This window comes from Bos javanicus, chromosome 13 (genome assembly GCF_032452875.1).
Source record: "Bos javanicus breed banteng chromosome 13, ARS-OSU_banteng_1.0, whole genome shotgun sequence".
Classification (NCBI taxonomy): Eukaryota; Metazoa; Chordata; class Mammalia; order Artiodactyla; family Bovidae; genus Bos; species Bos javanicus.
The window spans coordinates 38630562-38648663 of NC_083880.1; the positions used below are offsets into that span (position 1 = coordinate 38630562).

General features: G+C 46.1%; 1 protein-coding gene across 10 annotated transcripts in view; it reads left to right on the top strand.

Annotated features, from left to right (window-relative positions):
* The window catches only part of SEC23B (SEC23 homolog B, COPII coat complex component), a 33892-nt gene that overhangs the window by 8275 nt on the left and 7515 nt on the right, over positions 1-18102 (top strand). For all 10 annotated transcript variants that reach the window (XM_061436341.1, XM_061436343.1, XM_061436336.1 and 7 more), the window contains 13 exons: positions 420-564; positions 997-1155; positions 1479-1594; positions 3561-3684; positions 4653-4733; positions 8619-8708; positions 9677-9783; positions 11045-11198; positions 13638-13715; positions 14778-14939; positions 15771-15857; positions 17130-17285; positions 17667-17732. In XM_061436341.1, coding sequence (XP_061292325.1) covers positions 420-564; positions 997-1155; positions 1479-1594; positions 3561-3684; positions 4653-4733; positions 8619-8708; positions 9677-9783; positions 11045-11198; positions 13638-13715; positions 14778-14939; positions 15771-15857; positions 17130-17285; positions 17667-17732 — 1525 coding nt within the window. The remainder of the gene's footprint in view (positions 1-419; positions 565-996; positions 1156-1478; positions 1595-3560; positions 3685-4652; positions 4734-8618; positions 8709-9676; positions 9784-11044; positions 11199-13637; positions 13716-14777; positions 14940-15770; positions 15858-17129; positions 17286-17666; positions 17733-18102) is intronic.

Here is an 18102-nt window from a genome sequence, read left to right on the forward strand (position 1 = left end):
TGACTCCAAGTGTTTAAGAGAAACATTGAGAGAATCTTCAGAACGATCGATGAAGGTTGTCCCTGCTTGTGAACGTTACATGAACTGAGTTCCTGTTAGGCGTGTCTTTAGGATTGTTGCTGTTGTTGTTTTTTTTTGGCCACTTAAACTTTAATTAAACTGATTTGCTCCTGTTTGAAATTGATTTTCTTTCACACTACATGTGCAAAGTATTATACGTTAGGCTTTAAGAGATTGTCCTGTATAAAATTGCTTTGAGTTTTTTGTGTTTGTAGTTAGAGACAACTTTGAAGAAAAAAAACTGCAAGTTTTTTCTACTCTGATACACGTTTTGAAGAGCAGTAGCTATGTGTTACGTGGGCCGAGGACCAGAGTACTTTATTAACTCAGATTTGACGTGTCCATTCAAAATCATGCAGGTTTCTGCAGCCCATTCACAAGATTGACATGAACCTCACTGATCTCCTTGGGGAGCTACAGAGGGACCCGTGGCCCGTACCTCAGGGGAAGAGGCCTTTGCGATCCACTGGTGTTGCCTTGTCCATTGCTGTAGGCCTGTTGGAGGTAACTCAGAATTTACTGCCCTGCCCCCAAACCTTGCAAGCTTGATGGCAGAAGGTGTGTTCTTGGCCTTGTCTGAAAAATCAGCTGTGACCCCAGTCAGCTGGCTGTGTTAGTTTATCAGAACGTACTTCAGTGATTATTATTGTCCACACTGAAGGAGCCCTCAGTGTTTTGAAAATTACAGAAAGTTTTCTTGAGAAGCACAAGACCATTAGGGCAGTGGGATCACAGTAAATTAATAAAAGCTCTCCAGAGCCTCAGCCTAGAAGTGAGAAGCTGCTTGTCCATAGTGTCGTCTGCTCTTTGCTGCAGTGTCCTCAGTGTCCACGACAGTTCACGACAGCTGAGGGAGCGCGTGTTTGCGGCATCTCTGTGGGAAGTATGCTTGGGGCGGGCTGTGTGCCTCTAACATGCTGCCACTCACTGTCACAGGGCACTTTTCCAAACACGGGAGCCAGGATCATGCTGTTCACTGGGGGACCCCCCACCCAGGGACCTGGCATGGTGGTTGGAGATGAATTAAAGGTTCCTATTCGTTCCTGGCATGACATTGAGAAAGACAATGCCCGCTTCATGAAAAAGGCAACCAAGGTAGGTGCTCCTGGCCACGGGTTGTAAGTGTAGTCACCCAGGGTGGGGCTTCGGCTGCTCAGGGGAGCAGCCTCTGCTCTGCCCAGGCCATGCTGTGTGGCAGGCGAGCTGCTTTTGCTGAGATGACCTGCCAGATCTCGCTGACATTAAATATCTGCCCCAGTTCTGAGACCTTGATTAGAGTGGATGTGATCAAACAGGGGACATGGGGACAGTTTATGACATCCATATAAAAAAAGTGTAGCTTCCAATCTCGAAAAACTTTGAGGATACCTAATGGGTGATGTCCCTGTTCCATGAAGATGGTTTTTCTCTCTCTGCAGCACTATGAGATGCTTGCGAACCGCACTGCTGCAAACGGTCACTGCATTGATATTTATGCCTGTGCCCTTGATCAGACTGGACTCCTGGAGATGAAGTGTTGCCCAAATCTTACTGGGTATGTGGACAGCGAGCCCCTCCCTGAGTAAAGTGAGAGTGGTGGTTCTAAGGAAAGAAAAATGAGGGGTGGAACCGTGGGGAGGGCCCAGGCTGGCTCACAGGAGCATTTGTTTGGCTCTGGGCTGTGGTTTCTGGGCTGGGGAGGGTGGTGTACTTCTCGGAGGAAGAAGCTATGATCGGAGGGAGGTCAGGCTTTCCTAGGAACCTGTCGTTTCAGAGGAACTTCATTTCTTAGAGTTGTCCAGACACCCGGGCAAGATGGCAAGCATGAAGTGTGTGGCCTTTAGCACTTCCTTGTGAGAAGGGTAGGGAATAGGTCTGAATGCCGGAGAAACTAGCCGCCCCTCCCCTGGCCTAGCAGCCACACTTCCTGACAGCCTGGAGGGTGCAGTGAGGGGTGGGTTGAGAGCACAAGTCCTCACCTCGGGTGGATGGCGTTGCGGAGGCATGGTCCTCAAAGCAGGATGAGGCCCAACCAGCCGCCTCAGTGCTCCATGGGGCCTGATTAGAAATGTGCACACTTGGGCTTCACCCCAGACCTCCTGAATCAGAGGCTGAGGCTCCAGTGTGGCGGTCGGTTTTAACAAACTCTCTGGGGATTTTGGTGAGATCCACAGACGTGCAGTGCTGGTCTGAAGCTGCTGCACGTTGGCATCACCTGCGAACATTAAAAGCTACTCTTGATTTGAGTCCTGTTCCTAAAGTCGGATTTAATTAGCACAGCACATGGCCTGGGCATCAGCGTATTTAAAGTTGCTGAGCATTTCTGATGTGCAGGGTTTGAGAATCCCTGCATGTTCTAGGTGTGGCTGAGCACACGCAGCTGATGATTATATCATTTTTGTTTTAACTTTTTAATTGAAGTAATTAAGATTCACAAGGAATTGCAAACATAGTACAAAGAAATCTGTCCATACTTTTCATCCAGCAATTCCCAGTGGTTCAGTTCAGTTGCTCAGTCGTGTCCACTCTTTGTGACCCCATGGACTGTAGCTTGCCAGGCCTTCCTGTCCATCACCAACTCCCAGAGTTCACCCAAACTCATGTCCATTGAGTCGGTGATGCCATCCAACCATCTCATCCTCGTCTCCTTCTCCTCCCGCCTTCAATCTTTCCCAGCATCAGGGTCTTTTCCAATGAGTTAGTTCTTTGCATCAGGTGGCCAAAGTATTGGAGTTTCAGCTTCAACATTAGTCCTTCCAATGAATACTTAGGACTGATCTCCTTGAATGAACTGATTGGATCTCCTTGTAGTCCAAGGGACTCTCAAGAGTCTTCTCCAACTCCACAGTTGAAAAGCATCAATTCTTCAGCACTCAGCTTTCTTTATAGTCCAACTCTCACATCCATACATGACTACTGGAAAAGCCATAGCCTTGACTAGACGGACCTTTGTTGGCAAAGTAATGTCTCTGCTTTTTAATATGGTATCTAGGTTGGTCATAACCTAGATACCAAGGTTATCCTTCCAAGGAGTAAGCATCTTTTAATTTCCTGGCTGCAGTCACCATCTGCAGTGATTTTGGAGCCCAGTGGTGGCACTTACATAAATACAGCACAATGTCACAACCAGGAAACTTGACTTAGTTTATACAGTTAACTCCATTATGGACTGGACTTGGCTCTCACCAGTGTTTACATGCATTCATTTTTAAAATCTCTGTGTATGTCTAATTCTGTGAGGTATTTGTCATCTCTTGTAGGTTTATATAACTGCCATAGTGATCAAGATACAAGCGCTGTTCTAATTAATTCTGTTTCATGTTTTAAAAATAGTGTTTTTCCAGAGTACAGCTTGAACTGGCTGTTACCATTAGCAAGCAGTATATTGTCAGTAACACCTTTATAGACAGGCTTGCTTTTTACTTTCTTCTCTAAATTAATTGTTTGTCAGTACCCAAGAAGCCTCTGAATGGCTTTCAGTCATCTAAAGGTTCACTTTCTTTTTCCTTTTTTCTTCCTAGAGGCTACATGGTGATGGGAGATTCTTTCAACACTTCTCTCTTCAAGCAGACATTCCAAAGAATTTTCAGTAAAGATTTTAATGGCAATTTCCGAATGGCCTTTGGTGCTACTTTGGAAGTAAAGGTACAATATATTTCTAAATATTTAAGGGAAGAATAGTGTTCCTGCTTATTTAGTAGTTGGCTTTGGAGAAACCTCACCCCGCAGGACATGAGCATTTATAAAGATAAGAAGTTCCCAGCAAAATAATCCCACCATCTCTGGTTGCTTTGCTTCTCAAGAATGAACTGTGTATTTATCAGTGTTTGAAACACAGAGTTGTCTGCTCTCTCCGCAGGTTCTGCCCTGCCCTAGGACAGCAGGCCGTAGATTACGGGTGGTAGGCTGAGCACCCACTCAGCCACTGATTCGTGCATAACACCTGCCTGCAGACGGACCAGAGTGCTCTTAAATAGGGCGGCATCATGAGTATAGCTTTTTATTTTCCACGCAGGGACTGTAGACCTATACCCTTGATCCTGAGTCACTGAGAAAACAGTCAAAGTGACCATTAGAAAATACGATGGTAAATATTACTTTGCGAATTGGCGATAATGAGTAAATCATCTGGGTTAAACTTCAAACAACATCATCAAATGTTTGAGGTTTATTTAAATAGATGAAGAATGGACTTTGCTGAAATGAATTCAGAATTAAGTATATTTAAAGATACACAAGACAGCATGTTTGCTGATTGACAGTTGTGACTCATTACAGCAGGCTCGTGGCATTGGGGAGGAATGTGGTATCATTGGTGGAATTGCTGTCCTCTGTGTGCACAATCATTTCAACTTGGAGAAAGCAGGACATGTGGCATCATCTTTGGAACAAGACATGCTGCTTCTCAAGGAGGGTTTTATTAAAGTTCTGGTTGGTTCACAGAAGCCATGGAGAACCGTGTACCAGCTTTTGTGTACTGGAATCCCTGTAGGGTTTTCTCTGGGTGAAGTGATAACCCTGCCGTTTCTTCCTCTAAGTTTTAGTTGTGTCCTTTGTAAGAGGGTGGTTCTTAGTGGTTGTTAACTGTGTGCTCTTGTGTAATTCTGTCTCAGACCTCAAGGGAGCTGAAGGTTGCGGGAGCCATCGGACCCTGTGTGTCTCTAAATGTGAAAGGACCGTGTGTGTCAGAAAACGTAAGAAAAACTTCATCACCTTTCCCTCCTCTGTCCCAGATTTGACCGCTTAGATGGGTTGAAGCTGGATGACCTTTTGTGTGTCACCTGTTGGCTTGTGTCTGTGCAGAGGGGTGGAGGGGTAGTGTCATCTCTGTCTTTCCATCCATCCATCTAAATGGTCAGAGAGGAGAAAGCTGAGGCTCGCAGAGGTTCAGTGTCCTGCTCAGGGTCAGAGCTGACACAGAGGAGCCAGGCCCAGGTCCCCCTCACCTGCTACTCCTGCTTGGGTGGTCGCGCCAGAGAACCACTAGGCATTCCATCCCATGGAGTACAGCCCTTTTGAAATAAACTCATGTGCTTATTGCCCTTGGAAGGGCTGCCTTTGTCTCACTTCTCAGAGACCATTCGAGTTGGCTGGGCGGTGGGTGACACTGTGCGTGCAGATGTTGGTGTTCCTCGAGTGCGTGGAAGCACGGTTCAGCCCTTACCAGATGGGGAGGTGGCCTTGCTGGTGGCCTGCTTCCTCTTCTCACACTTCAGCTACCAAGGGTGCACCAGCGGTCCAGTGAGGTCTGTCCAGGCTGGCTCTGGGCAGGGTGATGATGTTTATGTCCTTCCCCACCGTCATCTTCAACTTGAGGGTGGACGAGAGGGCTGAATGTGGACTCGGGGAGGGTGGTCAGGACAAGGTACTTCACGGATCCAGGACTCAGCATCTCTGTTGGGGAATAAAGGAAGTGATGGGACCTGCTGTATAGCACTATTGGGAGGATTCAGCAAGCAGCCCAGGGGAAGCACCGGGGATGCCCGCACTAGATTTCACCCTTCACATCAGAGTTCTGTCCTCAGCAGTGACTGTTTCACTAGTGACTACCTAGAGCAAGTTTGAAGTTGCCAGAGGCAAGATAATTTGTGAGAATTTTCCTGTAACCCTCTGGGTGAGGTGGATTGCTGCCCCAAGCGCCTCTGATGAGTCCCTCATCATCCCCAAGTACTATGGGACTTGTACTCCTGTTTCTCACTGGGGCCTTGGGAGGCTTCCTTGTTCCTAAATATTCCCCATAGACTTAGAATCTGCCTCAGAAGGTGTTGTTGATTAGTTCATGCTGATGAGCTGCTCTGGGGTCCAGCAGGGATCAGCCATGACACTTGTTGATGGGGAGGGAGGAGGCAACGGCGAGGGAAGTACAGTTTTCAGACACACTGGGAAGTCTGAGAAGAGTGTAATGAATCCTCTTTCCCCACCATTTAGGCTCATCAATCCTGGACATTTTGTCAGGATTATCGCTCTGTCCTCTCGTTGGCCACATTTGAGTTACCTATCTGATATCCTCTATTTGCCATATTCGCTATCCTATGTTGCCTTTGAAAACACATTGCAGATGTCTTGAGTCCGTGTTTCAGTGTGCAGCTTCTGAAGACAAGGCTATTCTCAAGACTAGGAAAGCAGTTTCCTGATACCATCTAACACACAGTCACGTTCTTTGCCTGCTTTCTCTCCAAGTGCTCTTGCAGCTGTTTTTCCCTCTAACCAGCATTGCATCTGGGATTATGTATCCTCAGTCTTCTAAGATCTAGAATGGACTTCCTGTCGTTTTGTTTATGCTTTCTAGCTTGTCTTGTTTGACGACATCTGTTGAAGAGACGGAGCCACGTGCCAGTGTCTTCTGTCCTTGAGTGTCACGAGGTTTCCGTGTGTCTGTTTTCTCATTTGACTTGCTTTCTGTCGTATATTTGCTGTGAAGTGGAGGCTGGGCGGATGATTAGATGCAAGTGAAACCCTTTTGGGCCCACACTTCCTGAGTGATCTGTGTGCCTGCAGCTGAGCTGTGGGGAGGCGATACTGCTCATGCCTCAAGTATAGGGGCTGTTCCCTTTTTGCCTCAGCAGGAAACCAGTTGAATGAGATGATAGCACAACACGAGTATCTTGTTTGCCAGCAGCCTTTCCTCTGATTGCATTAGGTTATACTTTGATAACCCTGTGTTTCAGTGTATTTGAATCTCAATAAAATGGTGACTCCTAGTTCCATCTTTCCATTTTCTTCTGATCAAGGCAGGGTAAATGCTTACTTAAGGAGTTTGTGTATTAGTGAGAAGTCCTTGTGGGGCTCTGGATGGTTTGTGACCACGCTTGGCAGCTGGTGCTATTCTGCCCATGTCAGTTTCATTGTTCGGGACCTGACAAAACAGCTTAACAACAGGCAAACAAGCAAGTTTGTTGGTGTGTGCATCGCACATATACACAGCACGTACGTGCCTAGTGATAGGTAACTGCAAGGGGTGCTTAGAACTTGGGGAGTATGTTGCTTCTTAACAGAAGAGCAATAAATCTGTTGAAGAGGGATAACACAGAGGAATGGGACTTCGGATCCTGAAGAGTGGTAGATGGAGGAAACGTAGATAGACGGGGAAACTCATGAAAAAGGAGGGTTTTTTAAGCACAAGTCATTACACATTCTTCCATGCCACCTCTGGGCTGATGAGCATCTAGCATGTCCTTGGTGGTTACTTCAGAAGCTCCTGCCTTCTTGGCAGGAGGAGGACGGAGAGTTTTTTTACTTCTGCTTTTAAAAAATGACCTTCAGTTTAAAATAATCCTTAGGCCATCATGGCATGTTTCGGGTGACAGTATCCTGAACCCGTGGGTCTGAAACTTGAATGAGTTTCACGTATTAAAAATGGAGGTGGACAGTGTGGAGAGAAGGGTTAACAAGGCCAGAAAAGGAGGTGGGCAGGCCCGTTACTTCCTCACCCTCATTCCTGGGGGTGGCCTCACTGCCCAGCAGGAGTTAAAGGGAAGGTGAACACCCAGACCTCCGTCCATCTCGCAGTCTTCTCAGGAAAGTCTCATGAAGCACAAGGAGCTGTGACCTGATGTCACTGTGACTCTCCCCTCTCCTGCCTGAGCGTCACCTTCCTCAGATGCTGGTTCTGTTCCCCGGGGACACAGGCTCCTGGCTCGGCTCCACAGAGACTGGATTGATGTCAGCTGTCCTCAGCTGACCCTTCACACTGTGGGTGGATTCAGAGAAATGTATGAGAGGTGTCATGACTCTCAATGCACAGTCATGTTGCTCTCCAAGGATGGTTTTCCGTATTCTAGTGAGGTGTTGAATGTATGTCTCAGACCCTGGTTCGTGGTTCTAGGTGTATGATACCTGTAGCTTTTCTTCTCAATGATATGCTTAAAGCTGTGATACCCTCACACTTCAGTGAACTTCTTATCACTGGGGAGCCGTTCAGCTGTTCAACATAAAGTAGCTTTCACACAGCTAAAATCTCAGTTCTCTTACCAAGAATTTATACGTCGCTTTTGCGTAAAGGAATTGGGTTAAGAATTAATATTTGACAGCTCAAGTTCTGTAATTATTTCTTAGTCTAGCAACAATGGGGGAAGCACACAAATCTTTCAAGCTAAGCAGGCGGTTCTTTTTTCTTCTAGTATTTGCTTCTTCCCTGTCCCTGACTTATCCTCTCAGTTGACGTCAGTGTTCTGCACTGTGTGTGTCTGTGTAGAGATACGTCTCAGTGATGTAATGAAAACTGATCAGAGTGCCCATTTGAAAAGCCTGATTTTAAAGCACTGTGATAAGTGTTAAACTTTATTCTGGCTTGTAATTTTACTTTTTTCGTGAAATTTAGATTTTCTTTATTTTTTGGCTGTGCTGTGCAGATGTGGGATCTTAGTTCCTTGACCTGGGATTTGAACTTGTGCCCCCCTGCAGTGGAAGCTCACAGTTCCTAGCCGATGGACTGCCAGGGAATGCCTGAAATTCAGGCTTTTGTTTGGAGTGAGATAGTCTAAGGGGCCTGTCCTCAGAGTCAGTACTTGTCATTAGCAGTTAATCACTGGAGTATCTTTTTTGTCTTAATTCTTTTTAATTCGTCTTCTCACCCCTAGGAGCTTGGTGTCGGTGGCACGAGCCAGTGGAAAATCTGTGGCCTGGATCCCACGACAACGCTCGGCATCTACTTTGAAGTAGTCAACCAGGTGGGCTGGATTTCTTTGTGAATAGTCATGTCTCCGTGTTGTGTTTTCTGGTTTATTACCGACCAGTGGCCTTTGGTTTCTCTCTCCAGAAGCTGATGCTACTTTGGGCTTGTGTTGGGTCTGATACCATTCTGGCATCATCTTTTTTATTCTTTCTGGGGTTTGGTCAGAGTCAGACAGGAGATTGCCCTTGTCACTTTATTGAACTGATAAGGTCATCAGAAGAGGAATGGCTTTTATCAGCCATCATAATGTTGGTGAATTTCTGAGTGTGTCAGTTTTTCTCCAGGATTTTACTGTTTTAAACTCAGACATACAGACGAATGAGTAGAATTGTACAGTGAATACCCCAGTAGCCACCACTGAGGTTCTGTAATTGTCTAGCCTTCCCTCAATTCCTTCTATTTGGCTGGACTTTGAAGCAAGCTGTAGTTATCAGTGTCTTTCCTCGCTGAACCCCTCAGCATGTATATCATTAAGTCGTGTTCAGTGTTTATTTGAATATGGTTTTCTTGTTGCTTTTTTTTCTTTTTTGATCCCTGGGTCGGGAAGATACCCTGGAGGAGGGAATGGCAACCCACTCCAGTATTCTTTTAATTTTTATCTTTAGTTAATTTTTTAAAAAGTTTATTCATTTATAATTGAAGGATGGTTGCTTTACAGTATTGGTTTCTACCATACATCAACATGAATCAGCCATAGATTTACCCATGGCCCTTCCCACTTGAACATCCTTCCCACCTCCCCGCGACATCCCACCCCAGTAAGTTGTCACTGAGCCCCAGCTGGTTCTCTGTTTTTGAGATAAGAATTATGAAAAGTGAAAAGCCCTGATTTTAAGTGTCACATTCAACACGCCTTGAGAACCTTGCTGTCACCATGGTGTTGGTCGTCTTAGGACGCACCTGCAGCCTCTGACTGCTTGTGTGGGGTCCTGCACTGACAGTCACAGGCCTCTTGCCCTGCAGCACAACGCCCCGATCCCGCAAGGAGGCCGAGGCGCCATCCAGTTCGTCACGCACTACCAGCACTCCAGCACCCAGCGGCGCATCCGTGTGACCACCGTTGCCCGCAAGTGAGCACCCCAGCTTCCTCTCTGCTGAGCCCCTGGTCTTTGCTGTGGAGGGAATCTAGTATCTAGTTGTTCATCTCTGCGATCCACTGATTGCATGGTCCTCACCAGCCCTTGCTGGCTCATTTGACCAGAGCAGGGTGGGGACGAGGGTGGGGGGAGGAGGGGGCAGGGGAGGAGGCAGCATTGCAGCTCACTCAGCTTAGAAGACACTCCTTTAGTAGGGATAAGTTCTTTAAAAGTGATGTTTCATTATTTTATTTATCAAATAAGTGACCCACAAGCATACCGTCCTCGTAAAAGATTCAAACAGCACATAGTTATGTAAAGAGTGGGTCTCCCTGCTTCCCCTGAGGTGAAGTACAGTTACCATGCTGGCTTCACTGTCCACAGTCCCATTTCTGGGCAGTCATGTACCATGTGTGTGCATTATATATGTGATGGCTTTTGTGTTGGTGTGCATAAGCTTCTCTCGTTACTGTGTCAAGGACACCTTTCTTGTCAGTACATAAAGGCCTCAACGTTTATGTTTTGTTTTGAAAAAAAAAAAAGCTGTTTTGAAGTAGTTGGTAAAGAATCTGCCTGCAGTGCAAGAGACCTGGGTTCAATCCCTGTGTTGGGAAGATCCCCTGGAGGAGGGCACGGCAACCCACTCCGGTATTCTTGCCTAGAGAATCCCATGGACAGAGGAGCCTGGCGGGCTGCAGTCCATGGGGTTGCAAAGAGTCAGACATGACTGAGTGACCAAGCACACATTAGATTCAGGTGTACAACATAGTGATCGCATGTTTTAATAGGTTGTAATCCGTTCAAAGTTATTATAAAATGTTGGCTCTAGTCCCTGTGCTATACAGTATGTCCTTGTAGCCAGTTTATTTTATACACAGTAGGTTTTACCTCTTCCTCCTTGCTCCTCCCTCCTTCCCTTTCCTGACTGGTAACCACTAGCTTGTTCTCTATTTGTGAATCTGTTTCTGTTTTGTTATATTCATTTGTTTCATTTTTTAGATTCCAGGTGTAAGTGAACATATTTAGTATTTGTCTTTCTCCGTCTGACGTGTCTCAGTAAGCATAGCACCCTCTAGGTCCATTCGTGTTGTTGGAAATGGTGGAATAGAATTCCCTTTTTTGTGGCTGAGTAGTATTCCCATGTGTGTGTGCATGTGTTTGTGCGTGTGCGTGTGTGTGTGTGTACAAGCAGAGATTAAGAAGAGGTGCGTGTGTGAATGTGAGAGCCGGCCCTCACCCTGGGATGTCCGGTCAGTTGGGCAGACGTGCAGAGCCAGCTGAAGCACATCGAAGCGGCGTTTGACCAGGAGGCGGCAGCGGTGCTGATGGCACGGCTGGGGGTGTTCCGAGCCGAGACGGAGGAGGGGCCGGATGTGCTCCGGTGGCTGGACCGACAGCTCATCCGGCTGGTGAGTTGGGGGCAGTGGCACTGAGTTCAGTCTTGGTCTCAATTCTACTTTTGAGAAAAGAAAACTCATTGAAACCTCTTATTTTATATATTCTGTAAACAAGAGTTTTATCAGTTGCTTACCTCATACCAAGCACTGGTGGTTCTGAGAAGGGTGTAAACAAAGCATCAAATACACATTTTCTCCAGGGCTCACCTTACAGGTGGGAAGAGGCTCCACACGCAGGCTGTTTAGATGATGGTGTAGACCTAAGTGTGTTGAGGGTTGACTCGGGAGTCCCTGTGAATGCTGGGCTTCTGCATTTTCCCTCCAGACCTTGGACGGTTTGGGGGGGAGTTGGGGTGCAGCACTGCCAGCCTGTGGGCACAGTGTGCGGTCAGTGTGTGGGACCTGCAGAGGCCACGGTCACAGGTGCCTGAGTGTGCAGCAGGGGAGCAGCCGTGCAGGTTGTTTGCGCGGTTCCCTGGTTGTGGAGTCACAGAGGGGAAGGGGCAAGTGTGGTTCTTGAGCAGAGGTGTGTCAGCAGCGTGATGCCACCTGTCACCATGTAAGATCCATCAGAGGGTGAAAGGGCTGCTGTTGGGGAGGCCCATGGAGGATTTTTCTGGCTCCAGGGGGCAGAGGCCAGGATGGTGGTGGTACGGTTGGAGGGGAGAGGAAGTTTGGAATCAGGATGTATGCTGAGAGGAGGATTGATCGAACCTGGTCAAACTGTCTGTGGACTCAGAAAATCAACACAGAGTCAGATTTTAAGTGTGGGTAATTGCAAGAATGGTGGAGCGCTGGAAAAGGGGAAAGGAGAACAACTTGAAAGTGGAGGAAAGGAATCTCCTTTTTTTTTTTTTTTTTTAATGTAGTAGTTTATTTTGAGTGTGAACTTGCAAAGCATGTCCAAGGAAAGCGTCCCCCTGTAGTCAGGAGAGGTCCTGAAGGAGCTCAGGTCAGAGGTCAGCACTGCATCTGGAGAAGGGACATGGGTGACACTGGCCTGGCTGTCAAGCTGTTTGTAGACAAGGAGGTGAGGATGGGAGGTGAGGAAGAGGGTGGAGGAGCCCGCCACAGTCATGGGGAGGGAGGGGCCGGGCTGTCAGAAGAGGCAGAGGAGGATCAGTCGTTCGATAATGGGGTTCAGGAAATTGCTGCTCTAGTGGCTGGCTGACAGGAGAAATTGAAGAGGCTGGGGGTCCCCTGGCTCACGGCAGGAGAGGATTTATGATGGTGAGGTCTGTGCGAGAATGTGATGCAGAGAGGCTCGTTGCCAGAGATGAGCTTTCTCCAAACGGTGGGCAGTTGGATCCTTTGGTGACTAGAGGGTGTGTGAAAGAAAGGAGGGGGTGTGAGAGAAGGACATCGGAATGAAAGAGAAAATGTTGAGGTCCTTTAATGGACCGGAACCTGGTGGTCCGGAGTCGACTGATAAGAAAGTAAAGGAGAGAGAAAGAGGCTGATATTCCTTGGTTTACGCAGAAAGCCAATAAAATCCCTGACATGGGGCTTGCTCTGTTCACGGAGGCCTCAGGCGCCCTCTCAATGGGGTGAAGGCGCAGAGCGCCTTCTCGAGAGGGTCTTAGAAGCCCGGGCAGGAAAGTGAACTCAGAGAGCCTCTGTGCTCCAGGGGATAGCCTGAAAGAGAGAGAGAGAGAGAGAGAGAGAGAGAGAGAGAGAGAGAGAGAGAGAGAGAGAAAGCAAGACACGGGGACCAAAGCTCTGATGGAGCAGAGGTGTTTTATTCAATATTGTGTAGGTATTTATACTGTCTTACAAGATAGCTATTTTCAGCAGAGATAAAATCAAAATTTACAAGTTATCAAGGAAACATGAGGTCATCCATATGAAAGAGAGAGGGTTGTAAATAATCACTTTTACCATATGGTTCATAAAAAGGAAGAGGGTACTTATCAGCATATAGAAAAACTAACGAAGGAAAAGCCTGGATTCCTCAGCCCCCGGGAGAGGCTTGCTTCTCCTTTTAATTCCTGAATATTTATGAATTAATAAAGAACAGAGGATTCCTGACAGATCCACAACTGCACACAGGAAGCCTCCTGTTAAATGCTTCCTGACAAGAAAACATTCATAAATTTGCCTGTGAGAGGACAGCGGAGTGGTAGAGAGATGGGATGTTAGGTTATCCCGGTCCTGGAGGTTTTCCTATGGAAGAGTTGCCTGGGATGCCTCTTCTAGCCCCTTGCAGCCGGCACTGCATGGGAGCTGTTAGGACGTGGGGCTCTGGCCCCTCCCAGATCTCCCGCCCCTCCAAGATCTCCGGCCCCTCCAAGATCTCTCCATCTCCTCCCCACACACAGGTGTTGAGTGTTGAGTGCAGTGCTGGGCTGAGCAGGAAGGGGTGGAGGTGAGGGTGGGGCGTGGCCCTCTTCCCAGGAGTTTTCAGGTAATGCTCACTTTGTTGTTGTTTTTTTTCCTGTTTTCTCTCACCAGTGTCAGAAGTTTGGACAGTATAACAAAGAAGACCCCATGTCATTTAGGTTATCAGATTCCTTCTCTCTGTATCCTCAGGTAAGTAATACATGTTAAATAACAAAAGAAGAAAGTCATATAAATAAAGCTCACTGCTCTCAGGGTAAAGTGAAGACTCCATGTGTTTGGAGACTTCATCTGTAGGTGATGAAGGTCATTCAGGTCAAGGTCAAATGGTGCCAGAGCCCCTTGGGAGACACAGGGGACACCCAGAGAGCAGGTGCACAGACTTTGGGGAGAAGGCAGAACAGGCCCCTTGCTGTGAGGCCATGGCATGATCTCTGATTCGTGGTTTGCTGAGGGCCAGGCGCCTGTTTCACTTGGTGGCTGGGAGCCAGCCCTGTAGCCGGGCCTGGGGTGTGTGGGTCGGGCCCTTCACAGAGCAGCTTCCCCAGAACAGGAGGCAAACTCAACGTTTTCCTCCTTCCCTCAGGGATGCCTTAGTGAGGAATAAGTAGGAAGAAGCAGACTTTCATTTTTAAGGGAACTTGTTAGGACTTTGCTACACAAACAGGTATTACCTTACTGGATACTCGATTTGGTGAGTTGACCTAGATTTCAGTCTTTAGCTTGTTTAACTTGGACTCTAGGGCTTCAGGGAGGCTCAAGAGCCTAGCTCACTGGACGGGCTGGCTGGGCGGTTCTGACGTGTGTCCGTCTGGCCTCTGTGCGAACTGTCGAGGCTAGAAGAAGGCCCACAAGAAGTCAAGCTTCTCTACCTTGGCCCTTCCATGTGGAAACTTTGACTTCCCCAGAGAACCCCCTCTTTTTTAGAAATGTTTATTTCTAATTGTGAAAACTCCACAGCATACGATTGACCCTCTCACCCATTTTTAAGTGTGCAGTTTGGTAGTGTTGAGTATGTTCAATTGTTGAGCAGCAGATCTCAGCCACTTTCACCTCAGTAAAGAATGGTCATCTTTCAGCTCTCCCCTCCCTGTTCCCCGGCCATGGGCTGCCATCCCAGCCTCAGCTCACTGCGCCTGAAGGCCTTGGTCCTGAGGGCTGGTTCTTCTGTCTACGGGTGGTGGCAGTTCTGCTCTCTGGGGGTCTAGGAAGGTGACAGTTATGTGCTTTGTTCTTTTTTCTTTGTAAATGCAGTTCATGTTCCATCTTAGAAGGTCTCCATTCCTTCAAGTCTTCAACAATAGCCCTGACGAGTCTTCGTATTATCGGCACCACTTTGCCCGGCAGGACCTCACCCAGTCCCTCATCATGATCCAGCCCATCCTGTATTCCTACTCTTTCCACGGCCCCCCAGAGGTAAGGGACCTAGGCACTAGGAATCAGCTGATATGGAGTGCTTTTAGTCTAGCAAGTTCACTCTTCGAGCAAAACTATAAGAAAGAAATCTTTTGAGTCTTTATAGTAATTTAGCAGCATTTCTGAGTATTAAAAAAACGTGCATAGGAAAAAGTCACAGGATGCATAAAATTAGAAAGCAGTCCAAATGTTCAATGTAGGGAAGTTAAGTAATCAGAAATATTCACAAAGTTTATGTAATAGAATAAAGTAAATCCTTATGTTAGATTAAAGATGATTTTTAAAAAGCCACCAGGAATGAAAACTATAAAAAAAATAAACCACAATGACCATATTTGTTGTTCTTTAGCAGAAATTTTCAGATTTCCCTTAATGAGTTTAAGTATACTTTTATTATTGAAATAAAAGTCATAATCAAATGAACTTTAAAACTGGTATTAAAGGATGTTCTTTTTCATGTAGGCATTGTAGTTCTCTGTCATCTACCGCAGTAGATTTGAGAGAAATATGTCTCTGATAGAATTTATTTCTAGCACAAAACAAAATTTGGAATTATTTCTGGTTCCTAGAGCAGAAGATAACATTCATCTTGCTTCCCAGTTGATGAGAGATTATTTAAATCTCTTTCTTGTACAAAATTGAAACCTAGAGTTGCCCCATCGGAGCAGAAAGTGGGAACTTGGCACGAAGAGGGGGTGAACCTCCCTGCAGTGTATATTCGGCCCTGCAGCTGCCTGGAGGGAAGCGGGGGGCTGGCCCTGGGTGGGGGGCTGGCAGGTGGCCATGTGGGCACCAAGGGAAGACCCACGCCGTTCTCTCCCTGTGTTGCAGCCCGTGCTCCTGGACAGCAGCAGCATTCTTGCTGACAGAATTCTGCTCATGGACACCTTCTTCCAAATTGTCATTTATCTTGGTGAGGTAAGACCTTGGTTATGGTATTTGTATACTTAGTAATTTCAATATTACTTGCTGTAAGTAAATCTGAAGTGGTCCTTTTACATTTTTAAAATTTTTTTATGCAATTTTTATTTATTTATTTTTTTGCAATTTTTAAAGGTTACTTTTCTCACGTTGTTAAGTACATCCTTGAGCTCTATCCTGCCCCTTCCTCCTCCCACCAGTAACCGCTAGCTTGTTCCCTAGATCTTTGTGACTGTTTCTCTTTCATTATATTCACTAATTTGTTGTATTTTTCAGATTCCACATATAAGTGAGCTGATCCAGTATTTATCTTTCTCTGTCTGACTTATTTCACTAGCATAATGCCTTTCAAGTCTATCCATGTTGTTGCAAATGACAAAATTTTGTTCTTTTTTTAGGGTAGAGTTGTGTATATATCCCATGTTTTCTTTATCCATTCATCTGTTGATGGACACTTAGGTTGCTTCCATATCTGGGCAGTTGTGAGAAGTGTGCTATGAACATTGGGGTGCACGTATCTTTTTTAATTAGTGTTTTTGTTCTTTTCAGATATATGCCCAGAAGTGGTCATATATGATAGTTCTGTCTTTAGTTTTCTGAGAAACCTCCATACTTTTTTTTAGGTGGTCCTTTTAAATCACTATGATTTATTGCTTTCTGAGTTGTCAGGCAAAATCAGTTTACTTTTTCTCAGTGAACTCTTTATATTCACACTGTCCTTTCGGAATTGCATTAGAGTTACTAGTAAACACCGCTAAGTTTGGGACTAGAGTGTTTACCTGAGATAACATGGCCCAGTGAACCTTATGCCAGGTCTGTGGTTCCCAAGGATGGCTGTAGGTGGTGTTCATTCCTTTCTCTGAGAGGTTTGTGCCCTAAGGAAAGGAGGGATTCCTCAAAAGAAAATCCTCTATGTTCAAGGATGTTTTCTTTTTTTCTATTATATATTGATACATTCTTTACCTTCAGTTCATTTCTTTTTAACAACTGACTTGACTCTCTGGTGTCTGTACATTAGAAGTGATTTCAAATGTCCTGCAAGGAAGAAATTGTTTTCTAATGTTAACAGGCGTTTTATAACCTGAGACTTTTTTCAGATGGTAGTATCCTGGTCAGATCCACTTGGCTCCCCTCTGCAACTCGTCTTTCCTGACTTAAGACCTTGTCACTAGAAACAGGTCCTGAGTGGAGTGTTAGAATGTCAGGGCCATCCTAAGACTGTCATTACAGCATCTCCACAACAAGTTGTGATTTGTCTGTTTGCTGCAGACCATAGCCCAGTGGCGGAAGGCAGGCTACCAGGACATGCCCGAGTATGAAAACTTCAAGCATCTCCTGCAGGCGCCCCTGGACGATGCACAGGAGATCCTGCAGGCGCGGTTCCCGATGCCACGGTACATCCACACAGAGCACGGTGGCAGCCAGGTGAGCCAGCTCGGCCCGCTGCTCTGCTGGCCTTGTGCACGATGCCTCTGAAGGCTCTAAATCCACACAGCCTGGTCAGTATTTCACATGGTGACCGAAATCAACAGGCAGGTGGCTTCCAAATACAACTTCTTTCTAAATGAGTGGTTAGAATATGCTGGTGTGGAAAGGAGAGGATTACCAGAGTAAAATATACCTCGTGTTTCAGGAGCCCAGTGAATGGAGAGCCTTTGGGCATAAACTGAACAAATGGGTTCCCGTGTGGTAAAAAAAACTTCTAATTTAACCAAAAAAAAAAAAAAGTAAAGACGTTTTTTTCCTGTTAAACTAATATTAATGCCATTTTTAATCTTTAAATCTACTTTTTTTTTTTTTTTTAAGGCTCGATTTCTTTTGTCCAAAGTGAATCCGTCTCAGACACACAATAACCTGTATGCTTGGGGACAGGTGAGTAACTGTCAGGAAATTGAGAAGAGGCCAGGCTACTTTTTTAAAATGTTGCTTTTAAATTCTACAAATTGGAGGATTCCCTGGCAGTACAGTGGTTAGGACTCAGCACTTTCACTGCCAGGGCCCAGGGTTCGAGCCCTGCCCTAGAACTAAGATTCTGCAAGCCACATGGTGTGACCAAAAAAAAAAACCCAAAGTGAGAAAATAAATAAATGCTACAAATTGAATCCTTTTTGGCCCAGAGATAATTTGGGTGTTTTGCTGGGAAGAAAACTTTGAATAATATAGAAATTTTCTGTTACCAGCATTTTCAGTTTATAAGGTTTCAGTTACCTGAGAAAGTAGTCAGAAATAATAATTCATGACT